Consider the following 18,318-nt stretch of genomic DNA (forward strand, 5'->3'; position numbering starts at 1 on the left):
ATTTAGCTCATCCTAAATGAGGGATCTGTAGAGAGGAGAGAAATTGTACCAAAAGTGTAAACGCTGCCCCTCGGGGCCACAAAATCGAACGCACCTTTGTTCTGGCGTGTCCTTACGTAGCTGCGTCACTCCTATTTGTTCCATCCCGGTGCGTGCAAGGCGTCTGCTATCAACTCACAGAAATCATGGTAAGCGAACCTCTTTGTTCCGTTTATAAACATTTTATTTCAACGACATTATTGTAATCGTTAACTACACTGAGTAAAAACAACATTATCTTAAACTTGCAGTATCTTGCATAAATATGGGTTTTGTTAATTTCTTTATTTCTAACGGGTGTAACATTGACTGAGGAAGCACATGGGCCCTGGACGTAGCCAACTAGTTAGCTAGCATGCTAAGGTAGCCGGTTAGCTAATAGCATCATGTGGTAATTTTATGTGGATGGCATTATGTGATCAACAGAAAAATCAAGCCTGATGTAGAAACAATTCATTTTCACCTGAAACTGGATTAACTTTGAATAAACGTAGCAGTAGAAGCGACGTAATTATTATTTGTGTTTTATTTATTACCAACTTGCTAAGGGGTTGAGCTAACGAGCTAATCTACATTGTCTCCCGTCAGTATCCCTAGATTAGTTAGCTAACTAATTGTTGGGCTTGGCCATCTAACAGTAGCATGACACGACAAATTTCAAAGTTTTCATGTTCTTGCACAATGACACAACAAGGAAGGCTACACTTCTAGCTATAGCGTTTGCCAAAACGCAGTTAGTTTGGGCCACAAAGCTTCTAGCGGTTTCTTAGGAGCAGTGGGTGGAGTCATCTACTGGCCCTTGTTACAGCGCCATGCTACCAACCGTCTGCTGTTCATACATACAAGTCCACCTATGACCATGTGGTCGGCGATGGTTTTGAGTTTGATAATAAAGGCACAATGTTGCTATTTTTGTTGTTGTTTTGATACAAATGTAATCATGAGTCTAGACATTTCAATGCATCATTCACATCAACTGTCAAATTATGTCAGCAGCCCTTGGCTTCTTACACATGTTCGTCATCTTCACACTACCATGATTATGGATATTTATTTGACCTAATATATTATCATAGAGATTGTCAAAAGATTTAACTTTTTACACAAGCATTTGCCAGTTTGCACACCGTCGTGTGTGTGTTGTCTGAGATCCTAACCTGTCTTGCAGGCGTCCCTATCCATGGCCCCAGTGAACATCTTCAGGCAAGGAGCTGACGAGGAGAAAGCTGAGACCGCCCGTCTGGTGAGCTGAGTGCTCTGTGATGTTTATGTTATGTTAGTATATTATCCCCCTTTCCCTTTATATTATTCTACATTAATAGTTGCTTTTCTACTGTACCATTCATTTATAACAATGTTTTGTAATGTTGTCACGATACCAACATTTTACTTACTTTACGGTACCAGGCCAAGTATCGCGATACCACATGGAAAACATTTCAGTGGCCTAATGTCCTGTTCGTCCCTTCTCTCCGACTCTTGTTCCCATGTTCTAAACATTATACACATGTGCTACACACAAAAATATGTCACTGATATTCACACCTCTACTCAGAACAGCACATAGAATTTAACTTCACACTGTATAATAGAATACGGCATAGAACAGCTGATTTGCTCATATTGGCAAAGGCCGATCTGTGATCTGATTGGAGGAATGGGAGGAAGGAATATACATGCATAATGATCTGGATGTCATCGTAGCAGTAAAGAGAGAACACAGCCTGAAACCTCCCTCTCAGAAACACACACACACGTGCATCGTCCTCTCAACCGCCGACGCGCACATGTGAGTGATGGCTGGAAGAGGATGCAGCAGACAGACTGCAGCTCCCACACCTGATATGTGCATGAAAGTCAAGTGGACATTATTGAACCAGCACATACAAAAGACTAGTGGCTGTTTAAAAATAAAATAAAAAACAGACTTTATTAACATAACCGGTGCCAGTTGTAGGGCTGAAAAATGTGGTAGCATCATATGAAACAGTACTACGCTACTCAAGTATTCTAAAATGTGGTAGTATCATATGAAACAGTACTACGCTACTCAATCGACGCTCTAAAATGTTGTCTAAAATGTGGTAGCATCATATGAAACAGTACTACGCTACTCAAGTATTCTAAAATGTGGTAGTATCATATGAAACAGTACTACGCTATTCAAGTATTCTAAAATGTGGTAGTATCATATGAAACAGTACTACGCTACTCAAGTATTCTAAAATGTTGGTATCATTAAACGTTTTGGTACTGTGATGTTACCGGTATATCGTGCTACACTAATGTTTTGGGTTTCCTCCAGTCGTCCTTCATCGGTGCCATCGCCATTGGAGATCTGGTGAAGAGTACCCTGGGACCAAAAGGAATGGTATGCATCACTCAGCAAGTCTGTCAGTGGCATCAATTAATTATTAATACCACATTCCCAATTATGAACAATTATACTAACAAACAAACAAAAAAAACGATCCGTAAGTGCATAGCGTGACTTGATAAACTTAACTAGACCAAGGGTATAGTTTGCATGGCTCAAACTCACATTGACTGTCCGTCCCCAAAGCCAACACCCCCTTTGGCCGCCTTTCCTTCCAGTTCTCTGCTGCCAGTGACTGGAACGTATTCTAAAATCAAGCTGGAGACTTATCTCCCTCACCAGCTTTAAGCATCAGCTGTCAGAGCAGCTTACTAAAACTGCACCTGAACACAGCCCATCTGTAAATAGCCCACCCAACTACCTCATCCCCAAATTGTTATTTATTTATTTTTGCTCTTTTCCACCCCAGTATCTCCACTTGCACCTCATCATCTGCACATCTATCACTCCAGTGTTAATGCTAAATTGTATTTTGTATTATGGCCCATTTATTGCCTTACCTCCCAAATCTTACTACATTTGCACACACTGTACATAGATGTTTCTATTGTGTTATTGACTGTACTTTTGTTTATGTGTAACTCTGTGTTGTTTTGTCGTACTGCGTTGCTTTATCTTGGCGAGGTCGCAGTTGTAAATGAGAACTTGTTCTCAACTGGCCCACCTGGTTAAATAAAAAATTATAAATAAATAACAACCTTGCAGGACAAGATCCTTATTGGAGGTGGCAGGGAGGGAACTGTTACAGTCACCAATGATGGGGCCACCATCCTCAAAGCCATCGGAGTGGACAACCCCGCTGCCAAAGTGTTGGTTGGTGAGTTTTGATGTTCACCAGTGTTGGCAGTTGATGTTACTCTTCAATAACACGGACCCCAAAGCAAACCAGGGGGAGGAGAATAGGATTTATTCAAAGAGGAATTGTTCATTCTCCACTGACCTCAGTGATTCTCTAAGAGGATTCTCTCCTGTGATTCTCCCCTGTCCTCAGTGATTCTCTCCTGTGATTCTCCCCACAGAACAAGGGGACAGGATGTACTTTATAACCCAGTCCCTAGCCTGTGGTTGAGGAATTATAATTCCCTGAAATGAAACTGGGCCCATGGCTAAATAACAAGTATTCTATTTCAGGTTCAATGTATGAACAATTTGGACCAATGAGAACTTGCCATGTAGCTACGAGTCCCGGACTTAAATTCCTCCCTTGTCTCTGACCCATTGATCATTAATCCCCTATTACATAAAAAACACTACTTCCATTGATCGTTAATCCCCTATTACATAAAAAACACTATTTCCATTGATCGTTAATCCCCTATTACATAAAAAACACTATTTCCATTGATCGTTAATCCCCTATTACATAAACACTACTATTATTACTCTGACTTTTCGTCCTCTTGTCCTCTTTTTTTTTTTACCTTTATTTTACTAGGCAAGTCAGTTAAGAACAAATTCTTATTTTCAATGACGGCCTAGGAACAGTGGGTTAACTGCCTGTTCAGGGACAGAACGACAGATTTGTACCTTGTCAGCTCGGGGATTTGAACTTGCAACCTTTCGGTTACCAGTCCAACGCTCTAACCACTAGGCTACCGTGCCGCCTCTGCATTGTGTATTTCTCTGGTTGGTGAGTGTTGTGTTCACCAGTTGAACTATGTAGATGTCGGGAGATATGAAAGGCCTGCACACGGTATAATGCTGCTCCCCAAGGCAGTGGCCCTCTGCTATGCTGTCTTTCTGGACACTGTTGTTGTCCTCTCTGATCCTTTACTCCTTCTGTCTTCCAGACATGTCCTAGACCCTCTCTGATCCTTTACTCCTCCTGTCTTCCAGACATGTCCTAGACCCTCTGGTCCTTTACTGTACTTTTGTCTTCCAGACATGTCCTAGACCCTCTCTGTGTTGTCTGTCTTCCAGACATGTCCTAGACCCTCTCTGATCCTTTATCTTCCAGACATGTCCTAGACCCTCTCTGATCCTTTGTCTTCCAGACATGTCCTAGACCCTCTCCTGGCCCTTCTGTCTTCCAGACATGTCCTAGACCCTCTCTGAAATTACTCCTCCTGTCTTCCAGACATGTCCTAGACCCTCTCTGATCCTTTACTCCTCCTGTCTTCCAGACATGTCCTAGACCCTCTCTGATCCTTTAGTCCTCCTGTCTTCCAGACATGTCCAAGACCCTCTCACCTGGTCCTTTACTCCAGACATGTCCTCCTTCTGTCTTCCAGACATGTCCTAGACCCTCTCTGGTCTTCCAGACATGTCCTACCCTCCTGATCCTTCTGTCTTCCAGACATGTCCTAGACCCTCTCTGATCCTTCTGTCTTCCAGACATGTCCTAGACCCTCTCTGATCCTTTACTCCTTCCTGTCTTCCAGACATGTCCTAGACCCTCTCTGATCCTTTACTCCTTTGTCTTCCAGACATGTCCTAGACCCTCTCTGGTCCTTTACTCCTCCTGTCTTCCAGACATGTCCTAGACCCTCTCTGATCCTTTAGTCCTCCAGACATGTCCTAGACCCTCTCTGATCCTTTACTCCTCCTGTCTTCCAGACATGTCCTAGACCCTCTGGATCCTTTACTGAGGACATGTCCTATAATCCTTTACCCTGACATGTCCAAGACCCTCTCTGATCCTTTAGTCCTTCAGACATGTCCTAGACCCTCTCTGGTCCTTTACTCCTTCTGTCTTCCAGACATGTCCTAGACCCTCTCTGATCCTTTACTCCTCCTGTCTTCCAGACATGTCCTAGACCTAGACCTTTAGTCTTCTGTCTTCCAGAACCTATGTCCTTTACTCCAGACATGTCCAAGACCCTCTCTGGTCCTTTACTCCTTCTGTCTTCCAGACATGTCCTAGACCCTCTCTGATCCTTTACTGTCTTCCAGACATGTCCTAGACCCTCTCTGATCCTTCTGTCTTCCAGACATGTCCTAGACCCTCTCTGGTCCTTCTTTCTGGACATGTCCTAGACCCTCTCTGTCCTTCTGTCTTCCAGACATGTCCTAGTCCTCTGGTCCTTTACTCCTTCTGTCTTCCAGACATGTCCTTCTCTGGTCCTTCTGTCTTCCAGACATGTCCTAGACCCTCTCTGATCCTTTACTCCTTCTGTCTTCCAGACATGTCCTAGACCCTCTCTGATCCTTTACTCCTCCTGTCTTCCAGACATGTCCTAGACCCTCTCTGGTCCTTTACTCCTTCTGTCTTCCAGACATGTCCTAGACCCTCTCTGATCCTTCTGTCTTCCAGACATGTCCTAGACCCTCTCTGGTCCTTTACTCCTTCTGTCTTCCAGACATGTCCTAGACCCTCTCTGGTCCTTTACTCCTTCTGTCTTCCAGACATGTCCTAGACCCTCTCTGATCCTTTAGTCCTCCTGTCTTCCAGACATGTCCTAGACCCTCTCTGATCCTTTACTCCTTCTGTCTTCCAGACATGTCCTAGACCCTCTCTGATCCTTTACTCCTTCTGTCTTCCAGACATGTCCAAGACCCAGGATGATGAGGTTGGAGACGGCACCACCTCTGTCACGGTATTGGCTGCTGAACTGCTCAGGGTAAGAGTGGACAATTTACTTAACCCTTAATCACCCTCTTCAGCACATCTAGCTAATTCTGTATTTCACATCGCAGTCTGTTGTGAAGAGATTAACTCCTGGGAGTAAAACCATTATCAACACCAGCTGTTGTGCGTTGTCTTGGTAATACTTCCTAAAGTTATCAACGATCCAATAACAAATGCTTGTTTTTGTTTTGTTTCCCGTTGCAAAATGGGTTTTCTACGGTGTACCCAAATGAACACAACCCTGGTGTCTTGTCTTTTAGGAAGCTGAGCTCCTCATCGCCAAGAAGATCCACCCTCAGATCATAATCTCTGGCTGGAGGAAGGCCACCCAGGCAGCCCGCCAGGCTCTGAAGGAGGCTGCTGTGGATCATGGGTAGGCATTCAATGATGAAGAATTTCTGGATGTCAGGTTTAACATAGGTTCTCTATCACACAACTCAGCTAATGTCATGAGATGTTATACGTTTTTAATAAGCTCTTACATAGATGAGTAATCACCCATCCAAAACCATAAAAACTAAACACACAACTACACACATTGCTAAGCTGTGAAAAATAACCTCCTGGTTATTCTCCTCCTCCTGTTTATTCTCCCCCTCCTCCTCCTGTTTATTCCTCCCCCTCCTGTTTATTCTCCCCCCTCCTGTTTATTCCCCCCCCCTGTTTATTCCCCCCAAGAAGATCCTGTTTATTCTCCCCCTCCTCCTCCTGTTTATTCTCCCCCCTCCTGTTTATTCTCCCCCCTCCTGTTTATTCTCCCCCTCCTGTTTATTCTCCCCCTCCTCCCCCCCCTCCTGTTTATTCTCCCCCTCCTCCTCCTGTTTATTCTCCCCCCCTCCTCCTGTTTATTCTCCCCCCCTCCTCTCCCCCCCCCCCCTGTTTATTCTCCCCCTCCTCCTCCTGTTTATTCTCCCCCTCCTCCTCCTCCTGTTTATTCTCCCCCTCCTGTTTATTCTCCCCCCTCCTGTTTATTCCTCCTCCTGTTTATTCTCCTCCTCCTCCTGTTTATTCTCCCCCTCCTGTTTATTCTCCCCCCCCCCTCCTGTTTATTCTCCCCCCTCCTCCCCCTCCTGTTTATTCTCCCCCCTCCTGTTTATTCTCCCCCCTCCTGTTTATTCTCCTCCTGTTTATTCTCCCCCCTCCTCCTCCCCCCTCCTGTTTATTCTCCCCCCCCCTCCTGTTTATTCTCCCCCCCTCCTGTTTATTCTCCCCTCTCCTCCTGTTTATTCTCCCCCCCTCCTGTTTATTCTCCCCTCTCCTCCTGTTTATTCTCCCCTCTCCTCCTGTTTATTCTTTATTCTCCCCTCAGTAACGACCAGGTGAAGTTCCAGGAGGACCTCCTGAACATCTCCCGCACCACCCTGTCGTCCAAGCTGCTGACCCACCACAAGGACCACTTTGCCAAGCTGGCCGTGGAGGCCGTGCTCCGGCTGAAGAGCTCCGGTAACCTGGAGGCCATCCACGTCATCAAGAAGCTCGGCGGCAGCCTCATCGACTCCTACCTGGACGAAGGTGAGACCACTGGGGAGGCTGATGCATATTCTCTGCCTCAGAAACGGCAGTTGGTCTCATCTGGGTCATATTCATTAGGGTACCAAACGGAAGTAAAACTGACTGAAACGGGGAGGGATTACCTGAAGATGACCAATAAGAAACGTAGTCTGGGGGGTTCACGTTGCTAAACCTTTGCTACGGTGTGACCTAATGAATAGGTCTAAAGAGCTCTAGTCTGACCCAGAGCTGTGTGTGTGTGTGTGGGCTCTTGGAGGATTGAGAAGGTGTAGCAGCTTCACACTGTGCTGTTATTACTGGTTATTAACCTCCTACATGAAAATCAGGTCGACGCAGCAAACTGGCTTCATGAGACCGTCATTACAGCCAATGTTGCGTCTGTGCACAAAACTAGTGGTGTGTGTGTGTTTTATTTATTTATATATTTATGTTATATATGTATGTATATATATGTATATGTGTATATATACATATATACATTACTGCTCAAAAAAAATAAAGGCAACACTAAAATAACATCCTAGATCTGAATGAATGAAATATTCTTATTAAATACAGAAGTGTGATTGACTTGGAGTTAAAATGTGTTGTTTAAGTGTTCCCTTTATTTTTTTGAGCAATATATATATATATATATATATGTGTGTATGTGTGTGTGTGTGTGTTTATGTATGTGTGTGTGTGTATATTAATATATATAAATATGTGTGTGTGTGAACATTAATTCTAATAAACCACTTTTAGTTAGAGGACAGATTGTTCTAACATCTACTCTGTGTTGTGTTTTAATGTAGCTTCATGTGTTGGTTGTCTCGGCAGGCTTTCTGCTGGACAAGAAGATTGGTGTGAACCAGCCCAAGAGGCTCGAGAACGTCAACATCCTCATCTCCAACACCGGCATGGACACCGATAAGATCAAGGTTTTGCCTTTCATATGCTGTCAGGGTTACAGACCGTCAGTTCTTCATCAATTCAGGAAGTGAACTGTACACTCCTATTCCAATTCTCCTCCTGGAAAAACAACGAGGAACATGTTTTTTTTGTTGTTGTTTTTAAATTCCAGCTGAGTGAATCAGATTTAAATCCGGCCCTGATATTCTTCCCTGTTAGCCTCTTAAGAAGTGTTGTAAAAAAAAAATAAAAAAAAAATTGTGTGAAAATTCCCTTGTCCGTTTCTAACCAACCAGCTGTGTGGTCTTGTGTCAGATCTTCGGCTCCAGAGTGCGAGTGGACTCCACGGCCAAGGTGGCGGAGATCGAGATGGCTGAGAAGGAGAAGATGAAGGAGAAGGTGGAACGGATCCTCAAGCACGGGATCAACTGCTTCATCAACAGGTACACACACCACACCACACACACAAACCACACACCCACACCACACACGCACCCACACACACCACACCACACACACCACACACACACACACCACACACCACACACACACACACCACACACCACCCCACCCACACACCACACAACACACCCCACGCACCCACACACCCACACAACACACACCCACACAACACACCCCACACACCCACCACACACGTACTAAGTACAAGTTCACCTATTCATCAAGGGTTTTTCCAGCGTTGTGAGTAATGTAGTAATCAATAACGATTGATCACCAGACAGCTGATCTACAACTACCCAGAGCAGCTGTTTGCTGCAGCAGGCGTCATGGCCATAGAACACGCGGACTTCTCCGGAGTGGAGCGCCTGGCTCTCGTCACGGGGGGAGAGATCACGTCCACCTTCGACCACCCCGAGCTGGTGAAGTTGGGCCACTGCAAGCTGATCGAGGAGGTGATGATCGGCGAGGACACTCTGATCCACTTCTCGGGAGTGGCCATGGGTCAGTGTTGATACAACAGCGGGCTGAGTTCGAGATGGTTTATAGTAGGATAATGGCTTGATGGCCAGGAATTTATCCTCTTCGTATTTTCTCCGGATTGTAAGTCCTGACCATCCTTGCCTCTCCCAGGTGAGGCGTGTACCGTGGTGCTGCGTGGAGCCACACAGCAGATCCTGGACGAGGCCGAGAGGTCTCTCCATGATGCCCTGTGTGTCCTGGCTCAGACCGTCAAGGAGACACGTACCGTCTACGGAGGAGGTGAGGTCTATACACACACACACACACACACACACACACACACACACACTGCCCATCTACATGGATACTGTGGGGGAATAACAGGCTGAAAGTCCAACAACAAGTTCAACACCCCCCCCCCCCACCACCTCTACTGTCTGAACCCAGTGTGAGAACCACCACTCTGCTGTCCCCCCAGGCTGCTCTGAGATGCTGATGGCCAAGGTGGTGACAGACCTGGCTCTCAGGACACCGGGCAAAGAGGCTGTGGCCATGGAGTCCTTCGCCAAAGCTCTTCGGATGCTGCCCACCATCATCGCAGACAACGCCGGCTACGACAGTGCCGATCTGGTGGCCCAGCTGAGAGCTGCTCACCAGGAGGGGAGAACCACCATGGGTCTGAGTGAGTACCGTCCCAGGACTCCTCCGCTCTCCTCCATGTTTACAACCGGGCTTTTGGCATGTGCCTCATTCTCCTTCCTTTTGACCTGTGACCTTTTGTTTTTGTTTTTTTATAGTCATTTTATTTGAACGGGGCCAGATGGATTAAAACAGATTGAATATGTGAATCCGATGCATCACGCTGAGTCTGTCTGTCTCTGTCTGTCTCTGTCTGTCTGTCTCTGTCTGTCTCTGTCTGTCTCTGTCTTCCCGGGTCCCTCAGATATGAACCAGGGGACCATCGGTGACATGTCAGAGATGGGGGTGACGGAGAGCTTCCAGGTCAAGAGGCAGGTTCTGCTGTCTGCTGCCGAAGCTGCAGAGATGATCCTCCGCGTCGACAACATCATCAAGGCTGCGCCCAGGTGACCACACACACACACCCTGCAGCTCTCTCTTATTGTTCCAGATATCCCAGAAATCCTTGCTGCAGGTGCAGTCAAAAAGCCTGACTTAAACCTCCATTCTTGGCATGCACGCTGTCTCCCTGTTCTGCTGTCTGTTATGGAGGGAGAATTGGTCCAGTGTCTTCCACTGCTAGAATGTTCCTTGTATTTTGCTTCTATCCTCAATGCCTGGTTCATTCTGATTGGTCAAGTCTACAGATTGCAGTCTACCACATGACTGGAGTCGAGAATCCTTGTTTTCCCAAACTGCTTTGTAGTAGACGGTCAAAAACATTGTTTTGCAAGTGCAGTTGTTGTCATTTTGTACGTTGATCATTTGATTCCTGCTCTGAAATGGTGAGTAGGTGGTTTTTCCTTCCTGGAAAACATAGTAAACCTCCTTTTTTACTGATTCCTCCCTCTTTCCCCTTGCAGGAAGCGAGTACCAGACCATCACCCCTGTTAATACCACCAGGAGGAAGAGGAGGGGGGGTGAGGAAGAGGAGAGGGGGAACAGGAGTTGCTGGTAGGGGAAGGGGAACAGAATAGCCTGTATTTATGATACTCCTGTCCAAGGCTGTGTACCATACGGCACTTTGAAACAAAAAATCCTGATGTGTTCTGTACCGTTGTCCCAAAATCAAAGCTTCAGTCTCTTTTGGTTAGTCTACATGCTCCTTTTAGTCTGTCGGGGTGTAACACTGTGGACGTGCAGACCAGACTGTCAGTGACGAACCACTGCAGAGGCCAGACTGTCAGTGCTGCGTGACGAACCACTGCAGAGGCCAGACTGTCAGTGCTGCGTGACGAACCACTGCAGAGGCCAGACTGTCAACGCACTTGATATCTCATGCAGATGGCTGTATGGACATGTTTGTTTACTGAAGTAATAATAAATAAAAAACTCACTCTGAATCCATGTCTGTGGAGTGTTTTCTGCCTTGAGAACCTGAGTTTGAAATGTGTGTTTAGACTTCTAGATATACTTTTACATGTATATTAAGGATATAGATGGACTATAACATATTAATTGTATTGATGTACTACTATAGTATATGAGGAATATTGATGTACTTTTAAGGATATACAGTTGAAGTTGGAAGTTTACATACACCTTAGCCAAATACATTTAAACTCAGTTTATCACAATTCCTGACATTTAATCCTAGTAAAAAAAACCTGTCTTGGGTCCGTTAGGATCACCACCTTGTTTTAATATGTGAAATGTCAGAATAATAGTAGCGAGAATGATTTATTTTAGCTTTTATTTCTTTCATCACATTCCCAGTTGGTCAGAAGTTTACATACACTCAATTAGTATGTGGTAGCATTGCCTTTAAATTTAACTTGGGTGAAATGTTTTGGGTAGTCTTCCACAATAATTTGGGTGAATTTTGGCCCATTCCTCCTGACAGAGCTGGTGTAACTAAGTCAGGCTTGTAGGCCTCCTTGCTCGCACATGCTTTTACAGTTCTGCCCACAAATTGTCTATAGGATTGAGGTCAGGGCTTTGTGATGGCCACTCCAATACCTTGACTTTGTTGTCCTTAAGCCATTTTGCCACAACTTTGAAAGTATGCTTGGGGTCATTGTCCATTTGGAAGACCCATTTGCGACCAAGATTTAACTTCCTGACGGATGTCTTGAGATGTTGCTTGAGTATAGCCACATCATTTTCCCTCATGATGCCATCTATTTTGTGAAGTGCACCAGTCCCTCCTGCAGCAAAGCACCCCCACACCATGATGCTTCCACCCCGTGCTTCATGGTTGGGATGGTGTTCTTCGGCTTGCAAGCCTCCCCATTTTTCCTCCAGACATAACGATGGTCATTATGGCCAACCAGGTCTATTTTTGTTTCGTCAGACCAGAGGACATTTCTCCAAAAAGTACGATCTTTGTCTCCATGTGCAGTTGCAAACCGTAGTCTGGCTTTTTCATGGCTGTTTTGGAGCAGTGGCTTCCTCCTTTCATGTTATGTTGATATAGGACTCATTTTACTGTGGATATAGATACTTCTGTGCCTGTTTCCTCCAGCATCTTCACAAGGTCCTTTGCTGTTTTCTGGGATTGATTTGCACTTTTCGCACCAAAGTACATCTCTAGGAGACAGAACGTGTCTCCTTCCTGAGCGGTATGACGGATGTGTGGTCCCATGGTGTTTAGACTTGCGTACTATTGTTTGTACAGATGAACGTGGTACCTTCAGGCATTTGGAAATTCCTCACAAGGATGAACCAGACTTGTGGAGATCTACAAATCTTTTTCTAAGGTCCTGGCTGATTTCTTTAGATTTTCCCATGATGTCAAACCGACTTGCCGAAACTATAGTTTGTTAAAAATAAATTTATGGAGTGGTTGAAAAACAAGTTTTCATGACTCCAACCTAAATGTAAACTTCATACTTCAACTGTAGATGTACTTACTATAACATATTAATTGTATTGATGATACTGTAACATATTAAGGATATATTTGTTATTTTATTTAACTAGCTAAGTCAGTTAAGAACTAACTATTATTTACAATGGCAGCCAAATTTGGACGACGCTGGGTCAATTGTGCGCCGCCCTATGGGACTCCCAATCACGGCCAGATGTGATACAGCCTGGATTCGAACCAGGGCCTGTCGTGTTCACGTCCAGCACTGAGATGCAGTGCCTTAGACCGCTGCGCCACTCAGGATCCCCAAATGTACTGTAACATTAAGGATATAGATGTACTGTAACATATAAAGGATATAGATGTACTATAACATATAAAGGATATAGATGTACTGTAACATATTAAGGATATAGATGTACTATAACATATAAAGGATATAGATGTACTGTAACATTAAGGATATAGATGTACTGTAACATTAAGGATATAGATGTACTGTAACATTAAGGATATAGATGTACTGTAACATTAAGGATATAGATGTACTGTAACATTAAGGATATAGATGTACTGTAACATTAAGGATATAGATGTACTATAACATATAAAGGATATAGATGTACTGTAACATATAAAGGATATAGATGTACTGTAACATTAAGGATATAGATGTACTGTAACATTAAGGATATAGATGTACTGTAACATTAAGGATATAGATGTACTATAACATATAAAGGATATAGATGTACTGTAACATATAAAGGATATAGATGTACTATAACATATTAAGGCTATAGATGTACTATAACATATAAAGGATATAGATGTACTGTAACATTAAGGATATAGATGTACTGTAACATATTAAGGATATAGATGTACTGTAACATATTAAGGATATAGATGTACTGTAACATTAAGGATATAGATGTACTGTAACATATTAAGGATATAGATGTACTGTAACATATTAAGGATATAGATGTACTGTAACACATTAAGGATATAGATGTACTGTAACATTAAGGATATAGATGTACTGTAACATTAAGGATATAGATGTACTGTAACATATAAAGGATATAGATGTACTGTAACATATAAAGGATATAGATGTACTGTAACATATAAAGGATATAGATGTACTGTAACATATAAAGGATATAGATGTACTGTAACATATTAAGGATATAGATGTACTGTAACATTAAGGATATAGATGTACTGTAACATTAAGGATATAGATGTACTGTAACATATAAAGGATATAGATGTACTGTAACATATAAAGGATATAGATGTACTGTAACATATAAAGGATATAGATGTACTGTAACATTAAGGATATAGATGTACTGTAACATATAAAGGATATAGATGTACTGTAACATATAAAGGATATAGATGTACTGTAACATTAAGGATATAGATGTACTGTAACATATAAAGGATATAGATGTACTGTAACATATAAAGGATATAGATGTACTGTAACATTAAGGATATAGATGTACTGTAACATTAAGGATATAGATGTACTATAACATATAAAGGATGTAGATGTACTGTAACATTAAGGATATAGATGTACTGTAACATATAAAGGATATAGATGTACTGTAACATATAAAGGATATAGATGTACTGTAACATATAAAGGATATAGATGTACTGTAACATATAAAGGATATAGATGTACTGTAACATTAAGGATATAGATGTACTGTAACAAAGGATATAGATGTACTGTAACATTAAGGATATAGATGTACTATAACATATTAAGGATATAGATGTACTGTAACATTAAGGATATAGATGTACTGTAACATTAAGGATATAGATGTACTGTAACATTAAGGATATAGATGTACTGTAACATTAAGGATATAGATGTACTGTAACATTAAGGATATAGATGTACTATAACATATAAAGGATATAGATGTACTGTAACATATAAAGGATATAGATGTACTGTAACATATAAAGGATATAGATGTACTGTAACATATTAAGGATATAGATGTACTGTAACAAAGGATATAGATGTACTGTAACATTAAGGATATAGATGTACTATAACATATTAAGGATATAGATGTACTGTAACATTAAGGATATAGATGTACTGTAACATTAAGGATATAGATGTACTGTAACATTAAGGATATAGATGTACTGTAACATTAAGGATATAGATGTACTATAACATATAAAGGATGTAGATGTACTGTAACATTAAGGATATAGATGTACTGTAACATATAAAGGATATAGATGTACTGTAACATATAAAGGATATAGATGTACTGTAACATTAAGGATATAGATGTACTGTAACAAAGGATATAGATGTACTGTAACATTAAGGATATGATGTACTATAACATATTAAGGATATAGATGTACTGTAACATTAAGGATATAGATGTACTGTAACATTAAGGATATAGATGTACTGTAACATTAAGGATATAGATGTACTGTAACATTAAGGATATAGATGTACTGTAACATTAAGGATATAGATGTACTGAACATTAAGGATATGATGTACTGTAACATTAAGGATATAGATGTACTATAACATATAAAGGATATAGATGTACTGTAACATATAAAGGATATAGATGTACTGTAACATATAAAGGATATAGATGTACTGTAACATATTAAGGATATAGATGTACTGTAACAAAGGATATAGATGTACTGTAACATTAAGGATATAGATGTAATAACATATTAAGGATATAGATGTACTGTAACATTAAGGATATAGATGTAATGTAACATTAAGGATATAGATGTACTGTAACATTAAGGATATAGATGTACTGTAACATTAAGGATATAGATGTACTGTAACATTAAGGATATAGATGTACTGTAACATTAAGGATATAGATGTACTGTAACATATAAAGGATATAGATGTACTGTAACATTAAGGATATAGATGTACTGTAACATATAAAGGATATAGATGTACTGTAACAAAGGATATAGATGTACTGTAACATTAAGGATATAGATGTACTATAACATATAAAGGATATAGATGTACTGTAACATTAAGGATATAGATGTACTATAACATCAAAGGATATAGATGTACTGTAACATATAAAGGATATAGATGTACTGTAACATATAAAGGATATAGATGTACTGTAACATATAAAGGATATAGATGTACTGTAACATATAAAGGATATAGATGTACTGTAACATATAAAGGATATAGATGTACTGTAACATATAAAGGATATAGATGTACTGTAACATATTAAGGATATAGATGTACTGTAACAAAGGATATAGTGTTTTCATTAAGGATATAGATGTACTGTAACATATAAAATATAGATGTACTGTAACATTAAGGATATAGATGTACTATAACATTAAAGGATATAGATGTACTGTAACATATAAAGGATATAGATGTACTGTAACATATAAAGGATATAGATGTACTGTAACAAAGGATATAGATGTACTGTAACATTAAGGATATAGATGTACTATAACATATAAAGGATATAGATGTACTTAACATTAAGGATATAGATGTACTATAACATATAAAGGATATAGATGTACTGTAACATATAAAGGATATAGATGTACTGTAACATATAAAGCCTATAGATGTACTGTAACATATAAAGGATATAGATGTACTGTAACATATAAAGGATATAGATGTACTGTAACTATAAAGGATATAGATGTACTATAACATATAAAGGATGTAGATGTACTGTAACATTAAGGATATAGATGTACTGTAACATATAAAGGATATAGATGTACTGTAACATATAAAGGATATAGATGTACTGTAACATATAAAGGATATAGATGTACTGTAACATATAAAGGATATAGATGTACTGTAACATATTAAGGATATAGATGTACTGTAACAAAGGATATAGATGTACTGTAACATTAAGGATATAGATGTACTATAACATATTAAGGATATAGATGTACTGTAACATTAAGGATATAGATGTACTGTAACATTAAGGATATAGATGTACTGTAACATTAAGGATATAGATGTACTGTAACATTAAGGATATAGATGTACTGTAACATTAAGGATATAGATGTACTGTAACATATAAAGGATATAGATGTACTGTAACATATAAAGGATATAGATGTACTGTAACAAACATATAGATGTACTGTAACATTAAGGATATAGATGTACTATAACATATAAAGGATATAGATGTACTGTAACATTAAGGATATAGATGTACTATAACATATAAAGGATATAGATGTACTGTAACATATAAAGGATATAGATGTACTGTAACATATAAAGGATATAGATGTACTGTAACATATAAAGGATATAGATGTACTGTAACATAAAGGATATAGATGTACTGTAACATATAAAGGATATAGATGTACTGTAACATATAAAGGATATAGATGTACTGTAACATATAAAGGATATAGATGTACTGTAACATATAAAGGATTTAGATGTACTGTAACATATAAAGGATATAGATGTACTGTAACATATAAAGGATATAGATGTACTGTAACATATAAAGGATATAGATGTACTGTAACATATAAAGGATATAGATGTACTGTAACATATAAAGGATATAGATGTACTGTAACATATAAAGGATATAGATGTACTGTAACATTAAGGATATAGATGTACTGTAACATATTAAGGATATAGATGTACTGTAACAAAGGATATAGATGTACTGTAACATTAAGGATATAGATGTACTGTAACATTAAGGATATAGATGTACTGTAACATTAAGGATATAGATGTACTGTAACATTAAGGATATAGATGTACTGTAACATTAAGGATATAGATGTACTATAACATTAAGGATATAGATGTACTATAACATATTAAGGATATAGATGTACTGTAACAAAGGATATAGATGTACTGTAACATTAAGGATATAGATGTACTGTAACATATAAAGGATATAGATGTACTATAACATATTAAGGATATAGATGTATTGTAACATATAAAGGATATAGATGTACTGTAACATATAAAGGATATAGATGTGCTATAATGTTAAGAATATGACTCTGTTTTTAACATAACACCAACAAGAAGACGATCATGCGTTTGACTTTGACATCTAAATTCCCTTCTGTACACATTGTACGACCCGAGCTGCTTTTGGTTATCGTCTGATTGACTCTTTGACCTCTAGTCAACACGGGTATTTACCTAACGTGAACATCATTAGCAGGTCTCGGTCACCTCAACCCGAGAGTCTGGTAAAAGTATCCAGATAGATGTTTCGACTAGGAGGTGTTTTATGTATATTTGGGAATCAAGCAATCTCAAATACCCAGAATCAAGGAAGTACAATATCCACTTGAAAACATTCAAGAATGCATCAATCAATCCTGGACGTTCCACATGCATAACACACAGATCCTCGTAGTTTTACTGTCCCACTGTCATTTCCCCTGGAGGGATAC

At 40.2% G+C, this 18,318-nt stretch overlaps 1 protein-coding gene and 1 non-coding gene across 2 annotated transcripts; both read left to right on the forward strand.

The window, feature by feature from the left end:
- Positions 1–84: 84 nt before the first annotated feature.
- Positions 85–11,114, forward strand: LOC135538336 (T-complex protein 1 subunit beta). The gene is made up of 14 exons (XM_064964260.1): positions 85–188; positions 1,208–1,282; positions 2,345–2,410; positions 3,122–3,233; positions 5,900–5,976; positions 6,245–6,357; positions 7,294–7,496; positions 8,316–8,416; positions 8,703–8,830; positions 9,127–9,350; positions 9,480–9,608; positions 9,787–9,990; positions 10,252–10,393; positions 10,850–11,114. Exons 1-14 carry the CDS (start codon positions 186–188, stop codon positions 10,878–10,880), a joined length of 1,608 nt encoding a protein of 535 aa, XP_064820332.1. The 5' UTR covers positions 85–185; the 3' UTR covers positions 10,881–11,114.
- On the forward strand, positions 7,748–7,889 carry LOC135538347 (small nucleolar RNA SNORA47). The gene has a single exon (XR_010455407.1). It is a non-coding gene; the product is annotated as a small nucleolar RNA SNORA47 (small nucleolar RNA).
- Positions 11,115–18,318: the final 7,204 nt, after the last annotated feature.

Source organism: Oncorhynchus masou, unplaced genomic scaffold (assembly GCF_036934945.1).
Source record: "Oncorhynchus masou masou isolate Uvic2021 unplaced genomic scaffold, UVic_Omas_1.1 unplaced_scaffold_942, whole genome shotgun sequence".
Lineage (NCBI taxonomy): Eukaryota > Metazoa > Chordata > Actinopteri > Salmoniformes > Salmonidae > Oncorhynchus > Oncorhynchus masou.